Below are 12154 nucleotides of genomic sequence, written 5' to 3' on the forward strand. Positions count from 1 at the left end.
TTTTTTTTTTTTTTTTTTTTTTTTTTTTTTTACTATTCTTGGACCTGTTGTCCTATAATTGAATTTTAGAGTCAACTTAGTAAATTCTACAAGAGATAGTGCAGGATTTTGATTGAAAATACATTGACTTTATAGATTATTCTGTAGACAACTGACTTTTCTTAGAATATTCTATCTCCCCAGACATGGGCATAATACAATTTTCTATTTACTTGGGTCTTCCTTCATGTCCTTCAATAGAATATTATAACTTTCACCATGCATTTATTCTGTTCCCCACATAGTGTATTATTCAGATGCTTAAACAAAATAGAATATATCATAATCCAGAATTAAGGATCATATGTCTCATATGGCAAATCTGCACTTTTCTGGAATCCAGGATGCTTCTAGCCTTCTGCTCTACCAGCCCTAGAATGCAACCCGACTCTCATGGCTCAAGATGGAGCTTCTGGTACCACATACATACGGCAAGCAGCAGGATAAAAAGAGGAGGTAGAAGGGTTACAGCCCCCACTCTTTAATCCACTCCAGGAGCACCTGGGTGGCTTATTTGGTTAAGCAGCTGCCTTTGGCTCAGGTCATGATCCTGGAGTCCCAGGATCAAGTGCCTCATGGGGCTCCCTACTCAGCGGGGAGTCTGCTTCTCCCTCTGACCCTCCCCCTTCTCGTGCTCTCTCTCTCTCTCATTCTTGCTTTCATATAAATACGTAAATAAAATCTTAAAAAAATAAAAATAAACACACTCCAGAATGGTACCCACATCACTTCTCTTATTTCCCTTTGGCCGAACTTAATCAAACAGCAATACCTAGATGCAAAAGTGGGCTAGGAATTTGTCTTTTTTCAATGTAGGTATCCATGAGCCCAGCTTAAAATTGGGGAAGAGGGACTTATTCCTATAGAAAAGGAGGAAGATAATAGGAGACACGAAGCAGTCTCTGCCACAATCTGTTTGGTATTTGTTTCTCTGGTAGGACGTGTATATGAGATCACAGTTCAAGATGGCTCCCAGCGATCCCCATCTCTTGGTGTCCATGCCCTCATGTGTTGTCCCAGAGTTGGTCTATATGCTGTAGAGAATATGGCAGAAGTGGAGGTATGTTTCTTCCAAGATGAGCCTATCTATCAGCACTAGACAATCACTAATCAACTTTCTGTCTCTATAAATTTGCCTATTCTGGACATTTCACATAAATGAAATCATACAATATGTGACCCTTTCTGTCTGCTTCTTTCACTGAGTATCATGTTTTCAAGGTTCATCCATGTTGTAGCTATGGATCAGTATTCCATTTCTCTTTGTTGTCAGTAAATATAATGCACATTGAGGTTTTCCTCACTTTTTGGTGATTATGAAAAATGCTACTACAAACATTTTTTTGTGTGGACAATGTGTTTTCATTTCCCCAGAGGAATAAAACTTCTGGGTCAGATGCTAACTCTGTTCAACATTTTGAGGAGCTACTAGACTATTTTCCAAAGTGGTGGCACAGTTTTACATTCTCTGCAGCAATGTATAAGTGTTCTAATTTCTCCACATCCTCTCCCCACTTGTTATAATCTTTTTGATTAAAGACATCCTAGTGAGTGTAAAGCGGTATTCATGGTCATTTTGATTTGCATTTCCCTAATAACTAATAATGTTGTTCATCTTCTCCTGTGCTTATTGGCCACTCATATGTCTTCTTTGCAAATACTTTCTTCCATTCTGTGGCTTGTCTCTTCACTTTCTTGATGGTATTCTTTGAATAGCCAAAGCTTTTCATTTTCATGAAGTTTGTCTACTTTCTTTCTTTTTTTTAAGGTGAAATTCACATTTTCATCTTAAAGAATACAGTTCAGCATTCAGGAAATTCATAATGTTGTGCAACCATTGTCTCTTTCTACTTCCAGAACATTTCATCACCCTCCAAAGGAGACCAAATGCCCATTAGACATATTCTCTCCTCCTCCCAACCCCTGACAACCAATCATCTGCTTTGTCTCTAGGGATTTACCTATTCTGGATATTTGAATAAATGGAATCACACAGTATGTTACATTTTGTCACTGCCTTCTTTCACTTAACATAATATTTTCATGGCTTATCTGTGTTGTAGGATATATCAGTACTTTGTTCTTTTTATGGCTGAATACCATTCCATTTTCTGGATATACCACAATTTGTTTATTCGTCTATCCATTGATGGACATTTTGGTTGTTTTTATCTCTTGGCTATTGTGAAGAGTGCTGCTATGAACACTAGTATGCAAGTATTTGTTTAAATATCTGTTTTCAGTTCTTTTGGGGACATATACCTAAGGAGTGGAATTGCTGGGTCATATAGTAAGGCAATGCTGAACTTTTTGAGAAACTATCCAACTGTGTTCTTCAACAACTATGCCATTTTACGTTCCCACCAGCACTGCACAAGGGTTCCAATTTCTTCATGTCCTCACAGTTTCACTGCACTGTATCTAGGTGTGGATTATATACTCTTTTGATTGGAATGATCCAAAGGCCTGGTTTCCTACACATCTGGATAATTCACAGCCACTGTCTGAATGTTTTCCTTTCCTCATTCTCTCTAATTTCTCCTCCTGGGCCTCATATTATTGAATGATAAATCTTCTTCTTCTTCTTCTTCTTTTTTTTTTTTTTTAAGATTTTATTTATTTATTTGACAGACAAAGATCACAAGTAGGCAGAGAGGCAGGCGGAGAGAGAGGAGGAAGCAGGCTTCCTGCTGAGCAGGGAGCCCGATGCGGGGCTCGATCCCAGGACCCTGAGACCACGACCTGAGCCAAAGGCAGAGGCTTTAATCCACTGAGCCACCCAGGCGCCCATGATAAATCTTCTTAACACCATCCTTTATATATCTTAACTTCTCTTTTACATTTTCCATCTTTTTCTCTGTCTCTGTACTGAATTTTGTCTAGCTCATCAAGCCTATTTTTCATTTCACTAAAATTCTCTCTAGGTTCACTAATCTGCTATTTAATCCATCTACTGAGTTTTTTACTTTCAATGACTATAATTTTCACTTCTTGGAATCCTATTTGATCCTTCTTTTAAATCTATATATTCATTTTCACTGAATTCTGGGTTTTTAAAAATTATGATTTCTAGTCCTTCTTTTATTTCTTTAATAATTTCAAATATTCTTGTTATATTATTTTATGGTTTCCAGTCTTTGGGATGCTAAATCAGTTTTTAGTGTCTCCTGCATCTCCCTCATATTGGATTATTTTTTCACATGGTGTGTAATATTTTAGTAAGACTTCATTTTCAGAAGAGCTTGTTTTTCTAAAGGAATTCCTGGGCCTCGGTCATGTACTACAAAGTGGTTCCTCAATTACCTTTGCTGTGGCTTGAGAAGTCTTAAGATTCTGTAAACACTAGTATTTATGTTACTTTCTCAGCTTGGGGAACTCACACCAGGCCAACAGTAGAATTTCAAATTCCTCACCTGTGAATAGAATATGTTTGGAGTAGGGAATTTTTTGGTGGGTGTTGTTTAGTCGGCCTTCAAGCCTCAGCCCACAGGGGGATGGAAATCATCCCTGCTACTTTCTTGGAATATTTGATAGACTTTTTTCTAACTCATTTAAACAGACGGGGCAGATCCTCGGGCTCTAAGCTTTATACAGACTGTTCAGTTCCAAATTCCCAATTCTCACAAGAGAAAGTTACTCTTCCTCTCTTCATACGAATACTTTTTGTAGTTTTTTTAAAAAAGATTATTTATTTATTTATTTATTTATTTATTTATTTATTTGAGAAAGAGCATGAGCAGGAGGGAGGGGCAGGGGGAGAGGGAGAATAAGGTCTGGCACCGAGCAGGGAGCCCGATGCAGGCCTCTATCCCAGGACCCCGGGATCTTGACCTGAGCAAAAGGCAGACACTTAACTGACTGAGCCACCCAGGTGCCCCTCTTTGTATGAGTATTAAAACCCATTCCTCCCCTCCTAGAGTCTACATAAGTTTCTGACTAAAAACTCCAAGGTTTTTATCATCAGCCCCCACTCACCCCTGTGGCACTGCTGTTCCCCTCCAACTGGAACATATAGGTTTCCCTTTATGCCATTCTAGCCTGAGGGTGTATTTTTTCAAACGCTTTCTTTTCACCCAACATTTCTTATTTGTAATGGAGAGGAACTGTGCTTATTGGTGGAGCCTGCCAGCCCACCAGTAACCCCTACATGACTTTTCAAAGTTCTTGAGAAATGTAACCTACACTGATAAAGCACTAACCTACTATGTGTGTGCACGTACGCGCACGCGCGCATGTGTGTGTCTGTGTCTGTGTGTGTGTCTGTGTGTCTGCGTCTGTAAGAGAGAATTACCAGGAGTTGGGGAATGGGTAAAATGTATTAAATAATGTTAGCAATCAAATTACACGTATGAAAATAATCACACTATGCCATAGGTTAAATGTGAGTTGTCTCTTTTAGGTGAGATGATTATGGTGATTTTATTTTTTCTTTGAATTGTTCTTTTACAAATGTCCCACACATACAAGCTTTATAGAAATTAGGGGGGAGATTTTTTCGTGAAGAAACAAATGTGTAAATTTTGTGATAAAACTTATCTCTTTAATAATTTTATTGATTAAGAGCTTTTGCAACAGATGCAGTGCAGTTTCCTGGGTTACCCTCTGCCTTTTTGCACTTGATGACTCACAGAAGATAAAATTATAATAAACCAGTTTGAAAGCTAATGGAACTCCAACTCCAGACACTTCCTACCTGTCCTGCTATGATGATTTTTTTTTTTTTTTTTTTTTGGACTTAATAGTTCATGATAGCTGTAGGAATTCCACTTAGGAATGAAGCTTGAGAGAAAAGTTCTAAGAAAAAAGGCAATGGTTTGAATCTGGGCAGAAATCATTTACTATATCCTCAACTTATAGTTTGAGTTATTTTGAGTTGCATTGAGTCTTTGCAGTTTGATATTCTGAGTCTAAGCATCAATAATGTATTATGTCCACAGATTAATTTTATTTTCTGGTGTTGGTTATTTACAGGAGTGGGAGGTTGACCACTTGATCCTCTCGTGCAGGGGTTGGCAAACAATGGCCCGAGACCAGTCCATTGCCTGTTTTTGTATAGACTACCAGCTAAAAATTCTTCTCATATTTTTGAACGGTTGTGGGGGGGTAGTCAAAACAAGAATAATATTTTGTGTCATGTGAAAATTATATGAAGCTCAAATTTTAGTGTCCATAAAAATGTTTAATTGGAGCACAGCCACAGTCATTCATTAGATTTTAGCTATGGTTGTTTTCACAGAAAACAAACCAGCAGAGGGTTGTTATAATTGTGATGTGAGGATGGCTTTCTAGGCAAGACACAACATGGAGAAGCCACGAAGAAAAAGACTGACAGCCTTGATCTCCTGAAAATGTAAAACCTTCTGAACAAAGTGAAACACCATAAAACACGTCAGACGCTTAACAGACAAATGAGGGAGACGGAGGAGGAGGGTTAGCCACGAAACCAGAGTTCTGCCACAGGCACGCACACTGCCTCCCGGACCCAACCTTTCTTTCCTCTCAGTTCAGTCACTGAAAAGAACAGTAAAAACGTCTGGGCTTTATGACCCAGGTCAAGGGTTCTGTCTTCCCCAGGAGGGTGTGTCCCTTCTCCCCACCCAGCTGGCTCTTGCCGCAGCTGTGCTCCACTAGAAATCTTCTAAAGAATCAAAGTACTTTATTTGGAATGTATATCCTTCCGGGGCGCCTGGATGGCTCGGTCATTAAGTGTCCTACTCTTCATTTTGGCTCAGATCATGATCTCAGGGTCCTAGGATGAGCCCCACATTGGGCTCCACACGCAGCGGGGAATCTGCTTGAGATTCTCTCGGCCTTGCCCTCCGCCCCTTCCCCGTTCATGCACGGTCTCAAGTGTGCATGCTCTCTCGAAAATAAATAAATCAATCTTTTAAAAAAAAATGTATATCCTTCCAGAAACATGCAACTATAGCATGAGGAGCACATCAAGGGAACAAAGCAGAACTACGACAATTTTACTGAAGCAATAAACTCTATTTCAGTCACTAAAACAGATTACGTTACTGCAGGAGGGAGGATGACCAACTTGTCCTGGTTTGCCTAGGACTGTCCTTGTGTTAGTACTGGTGATCCACATCCCAGGAATCCCCACCCCCAACCTGACTCTTCTCTCTCCGTCACCAGCACACCACACCGGGACAGTTGGTTGCCCCAGCACGAGAACAATCTTTGCCTCTAAACCAGCGGCTTAGATCTCAGGCTATGGATCCCCTTAAGAATCGGATGCAGGCTGTGAATCCCTTCCCTGGAAAAATATACAAACTCACTGGTTCCCAAGATTTTGCTGTAGATTTCACACATAAAAAGCCCTCTTGAAAAAACAAGTCTGATATTTAGAGATACGTTTTCTAGAACTAAACCCAAGAAGAAATTCACCATGAGGTCCTTTTATTAAAGTATGAATGTGGACAGTATCTTCCACCACGCTTTATGAGACACAGAAAGTCTGGATGCTCTCATCCAGAGACCTTCATAAAGGCACAGAACACTTAAGTTATCATGCAATGATTTCTTCCAGAAGATGAGAGGGTGTTGTCCAGCCACTGGGGTTTCTGTGTTTTTAAATTTTATTTTGAAAGAGAACGGGAAGAACCCGAATACATAGTTAACCTGTTCATCAGACCATCTTCCTCATCACGCTTATAAAATTTGTTTGGTATTTGGCATGCTCCATACATAGCACTAATTCTTTAAATATATTATCTTTAATTCTTATAACAACCTGTGGGTTGTAAGGTAGGTGTTATTAACATTATTTGTCAACGTGACTCAACAACAGTTGAGAGAGTTAGGTAACTTGCCCAAGGTCCCCGCTGGCAATGGAATTCCCGCACCCCCACCCACGGTTCAAACCCATGATTTTTCCGTTACTAGTGATTTCTCAAAGTCTGGTTCAAGAACCACCTGTGCAGTTCCAGAATATAGCAGTTAGGTTACATCTGTTATTGATTCCTGCTGAATCTCATTGTATTTATAGCCCGATCCTTGGCAATTACAGATTTTGTGTGTTGACATGAAAACAAGCTGCTATAGATCTAAGAAGTGGGGAAACCAACGTTGACGCAATGTTGGACACAAATACGCCTTCACTGTCAGAACAACCCATGGGCTGAAGTTCTCCAAGAATGACCTCCTAAAATAGCGCTCCATACCTTGACTGCACTTGGTAATCACCTGGGAAACATTAAAAGTACTGAGGTCTCCCACCCACGGAGATTCGGATTACATTGGTTTGGGCTGCAGGAGTTTCAAAAGCTCCCAGATGCTTGCTAAGTGCAGGGCTCTCTAAGATTGAGAACTACAGTTTTAAATAGTGGCTAAGTACCTATCAAATAGAAATTTTTTCTTACAGACTAATTGTTGCTAAATTATTTCTTCTGACAAAAGATTCCAGCCTTCAAAGCAGATTTTTTTCTCTCTCTCTCTCAGAAGTGTGGTCTCGGGACCAGCAGCATCAGAATCACCCGGGAACTCTTAGAAATGCAAATTCTCTGGCTCCATCCCTGACCTCCCGCCCTACCCAATCAGAAACGTGGGGGATGGTGGCGGGTGGGGGGAGGGTCGGGGCAGCAGTCTTTTTAAACAAGCCCACCGAATGATTCAAAGCATAGCGGAGTTTGAGAACCACTGCTTTACGCTTGATCTTAGCCAAAAGGCCGAGAAGGTATGAGAACCACTGTTTTAAAGAGAGAAGCACAAGAAGTGTATCACAAAGCGAACTGCGAAAGGACAGAGACCCAGTTAATTATTAGGCATTATCTGTTCCAAGGACTGCTTGATTCACAGTCAACCTGAGAGGATATTTCGTACTGTTTGGCCACAGCTCCCAGGTTCTCGGCTCCACTGAGTTCCAAAGGTAATGAGGCTTAACCCCGTATTTCCTACATGTTTTTTAGGCCCCTCCTTACGGGCTCTGTTTTCAGAGTGGAGTTATTTGCCTTCCTGCGATGTCTGTTGACTATCCCCCATCCCCCACCCCTGACTGCTGACCCTGCTCAGGTAGAGGCTTACAACCAAATTTTGCTGAAACCTTTTCATGCTCTTTTGCTAGAGAAGGAAGAAGAAGGTATGATTCTTGTTTTCCTAAAAAAATTCCTGTGGTTATGTCTTTGCCAAAGCACACACCTGAGTCTCTTACTGCCTCCAGGCAGGAAAACAGCTCCTGTGTTTATTCAATAGGTGAAGTGAGTTAACCCCCTTCCTCCGCCATTGATACAGATTGGGTGAGCACAGTCCAGTGACAAGGCCGCCCTGCGTGTGTCCAACCCACCTTGGACAAGGAGGGGGCCAGTGGTCCAGGGGGTCCTAGCACAGATGACTTTTTACCCTAAGGGATCATCTCAAAGATGATGCAGCTTCTTTGTTCACCATAACTGTATGTGGTTAGAACGTGTGTTCTGCGAGACTTTTGGTTCTGCTGCAAGGATGACCTGTTGTCTCTGAGTCACTTGTGGTTCGTCAGGGAGTGATGTCCCTAGCTCGAAGGTAGAAGGGAGTGAGCCAGACAGAAGGGGTGAGTCCAGCAATTAAGCAGCTTTTTTGAGTCTCTCGCTCTCTCTGTCGAAGCTGCGCTTTATCTGTTAAGTGTTTGGAGAAAATATTTCTCAAATGGCTTTCTGCTAAGCTAGCCTGACTCACCCTTTTCATCCAATCTCATGATGAAATATTTGATAAACTAAAGCATAAAATGAATGCTACGTGAAACTGTGTATCTTCGAAAACATGCTGGGCTGCATTTAAAGTTACCCTCACCTCCCAGCTGCGAGGTCCAGGGCCCCACTCTCTGCTGCCCTTCCAAGACTAACGGTGCAGAAAAGGGAGACCTGACACCAGGGACAACGCCTGGCAGCCACATGGGCACCCTGGTGCCCAGGTCCGCTCCTTACAACTCAGGCAAGGTAGAACTCCTTCCCGTTCACAACTGTACATCAGACGCCAGGCCTGAGGGACAGTGCGAGGCCTGCTCGGGGCCCGTCCCATGGTGGGCAGAGAGGGCTGGCAGCAAGCCCTCCCTACCCGCTGCAGGCCTGCCCTCGCTGACTGAGGCAGCGGCAGCAGGGACCGCCCTCCTGGGAGGGTCAGACACACTGAGGCACTTCAGAGACGGACAGAGCTGGAAAGAAGGTGTGAACTGCATAAGGGAGAAAGGAGACTCCATCTCCAAGCTTAGCACAGTGTGACTGAGAAAGCTGTTTCACCGGCTGGTGGAATTTCTCCGAATGTTCATCTCCAGGGTTAATCCCTAGGAACTCCTCCCAGAGACCCCTCATCTTTCCCTCCCCACCGCCAACCTCCCCCCCACCCCTTCCTCAGAATAGGCCTCACAACAAATTCATTAAAATGGCCCCAGGGAACCAGGCTCCCTGGAGTAAATTTGTTAGAAAAAATACAGGAAGCTCAGTGAAATTTGTATTTCAGACAAACAAGCAATAATTTGTCAGCGTGAGGGGGTTCCAAATATTACAAATACGTTAATCAATTATTGGTTGTTTATTTGAAAATCAAGTTTCACCGGGAGTCCTGTGCATGTATTTGTTAAGTCTGGCAGGCCGACCTAGGAGGGGGCTGACAGGGGGAAGAGCATGACAGACTGGGCGCCCGCTCCAGCTGTCCGCAGTCCACCAGGAGAAGCCACGTGTGCACTCACCATATCGGCATCGGTACTGACAGACTCCATTTTTCCCTCCCAGCAGCTCCAGAAAGGAATCGAAGTAGCTGTTAACAGACTCAAAGCTGCCCCTGATGTGCCGAAGGCCCCAGTCTGAATAGGACTCCTCAGCCTCGGGGCTGCTGTCACTCTGAGCCAGGCCACCCTCCAGGCCGAGCCACAGGATCAAGAAGCCGGTGGCCAGCTTCATCCTGAAGCCAGGTAGGTACTGAGGTCTTTCCTCAAACCCCAGCCAGGGTCCCAGGAAGTCCAGGTCCGCAGCCTGCCGGCCAGATGTCAAGCAGGACTGGGAAGGGGATTATCTAGAACACTCAATCTGTGTGTTCCCCAGAGGTGGACTTTAAACACAGCTATGAAGGTTGGGATGAGATCAGGGCAATTAGAAAGGGCAAAGGCTAGGCTGTGGGAGGGCCTGTCTGAGGGGTGGCCAGTGAGCGAGAACACTTCAAAGTGGATTCCACAGGCCGGGAGCAGGGAGATGTTGGCCGCTTGCAGGAGGCATGAGCAGTGAGCAACCAGAATTCTGCCCCCAACCGGCTTGTTAACCTACTGATCAGCTTTGAGTTTGGTCCTTCAGGGCTTGCTAGCTGCTTGACATAAGAGCTTGTCCCCAGGTCTCTGCCACCCCGGAGTCAGTCACTTGTGCATGGTCTCTAGGGAGATTTGGCAGGATGTCCTGAGGGCTCAGGAAACCCCCAGTGACCGTGGGCTAACAGCGTCACCTGTACCAACAGTCAGTGTACTGTCAGTGTGCTCTGAGTGTGCATGAACTGGGCTTTCCGATTTGGGACCCCAGCTTCTGCCTTGGTCCCTTCTTGGCTCTTAGACTCCATCCTCAAAATCTGGCAGAGCTCCTAAGCGCAGCCGACCTGGTGCTGGGACATTTTTGCCTCTTTTCTTCCTGCAGTGTTTTTTCCACTTGGTCTGAGGCCTACAGATTGTCCAGGGATGGTGTTGAGGGAACTCTGCTCTCCTGTTGTTTTTACTCGGAGCTACTCAGAAGTTAGGGGGCTATCAGAAACAGTATTTGAAATTTTAGGCTTTAGGACCTTTGACTGGGGTCCAGTGTTTGGCATCGCTTTCGTACTTTGCTTTTAGTCATAGGAAAAAATAAATTCCATCCATGAGATCACTAGTCTAGATAAATGATACCTTTAGGAACAGAATGAGTCATTCAGGTTCTCTCTCAGAAGTCTGGAAAATTCCGTAGGAAATAATGAATTACATTTATTTTAGATAAGAAATCTATTTGTCTAGACACTCCAACTCTAGAAAGGGCAATGGTTAAAAAATACTTTGTATGAACAAAAATGCCACCAGTATTTTGAAGCACCTGCATTTTCCAAACCACTGTTTCACATCAATTCTGTGAAGCAGGGTGGACATCATTCCCATCTGCGAGATGACACACGTGAGCTAGAAAGGCAAAAGGACTCCGTCGGAAATGGACAGGTTGTTACTGGTAAAGAGGGGATCAGAGCGAGGGTCAAGTACATGATTTGTGGGGCCTGGTCAAAATGGAAGTGAGAAGCTGTTTTCAAAAAGCAGGAAAAAAGTGCACCAAAGGAATTCAAATATAAAGCTTTTCCTTTTAAAAGGTCTTATTATTCGTAAAATATCCTGGGATAATACTGATAACTGAGTAACAATATAAACTTGCAAATTAAAAAATATTTTCAGAGTCCTAATTTTGTATACCACAGAATACGCTGCTTTAATAATGTGTGATATCTTCACTGATCATAAGTTTTTTCTGACTTTTCTACAAATGCGTTTACTAGCGCATCAAGATTTACACTCCTATTAAATTCATTTTCAATTCATATCATCGAAAGCAATGTCAGTTGCTCCTGGCAAATGCAAGCTTACAAATAATATCTGATAAGTTTTAATTTTGAGAAGGATCTTGGTGCTGATGCAACTGTTACTGGAACTAATAATAGTATTTTCCCCTATTTCTTGATATAAAATTTTTATTTTTGTGATAAAATATGCATAATATTTGCCATTCTAACCATTTTAAAATATAGCATTAAGCCCAATAAGTACATTCAGTGTTGTTCTGCCGTCATCGCCGCCCATTTCCAGAACTTTTTCATCATCCTAAATTGAAACTCCATACATATTAAACAGTAATCCCCCATTGCACTCTTCCCCCAGCATCTGGCAACCACTATTCTACTTTCTGTCTGTAGTAATTTGCCTATTCTAGGCACCTCATAGAAGTGGAATCATACACTTGTCCTTTTATGTCTGCTAGTTTCACTTAATGTTTTCAAGGTTCATCCATGTTATACTATCAATACCTCATTATTATGAATAATACTGTTAGGAATATTGGTATAAACATACTTGTTCAAGTCTCTGCTTCTGATTCTTTGGGGAACATACCTACAACTGGATTTGCTAGATCATGTAGTAATTTTGTGT

General features: G+C 42.4%; 1 protein-coding gene across 3 annotated transcripts in view; it reads right to left on the bottom strand.

The window, feature by feature from the left end:
• The window catches only part of LOC111145232 (phospholipase A2 group XIIB), a 40135-nt gene extending 30082 nt beyond the window's left edge, over positions 1-10053 (bottom strand). For 2 of the 3 annotated variants that reach the window (XM_022500000.1, XM_022499999.1), the window contains exon 1: positions 9704-10031. In XM_022500000.1, coding sequence (XP_022355708.1) covers positions 9704-9914 — 211 coding nt within the window. In that variant the 5' untranslated portion in view covers positions 9915-10031. Of the gene's footprint in view, positions 1-9703 lie in introns of all 3 variants that reach the window. The other variant, XM_022499998.1, reaches the window with a different exon arrangement.
• Positions 10054-12154: the final 2101 nt, after the last annotated feature.

Source organism: Enhydra lutris, unplaced genomic scaffold (genome assembly GCF_002288905.1).
Source record: "Enhydra lutris kenyoni isolate GAN:26980312 unplaced genomic scaffold, ASM228890v2 scaffoldscaffold12, whole genome shotgun sequence".
Taxonomy (NCBI): Eukaryota; Metazoa; Chordata; class Mammalia; order Carnivora; family Mustelidae; genus Enhydra; species Enhydra lutris.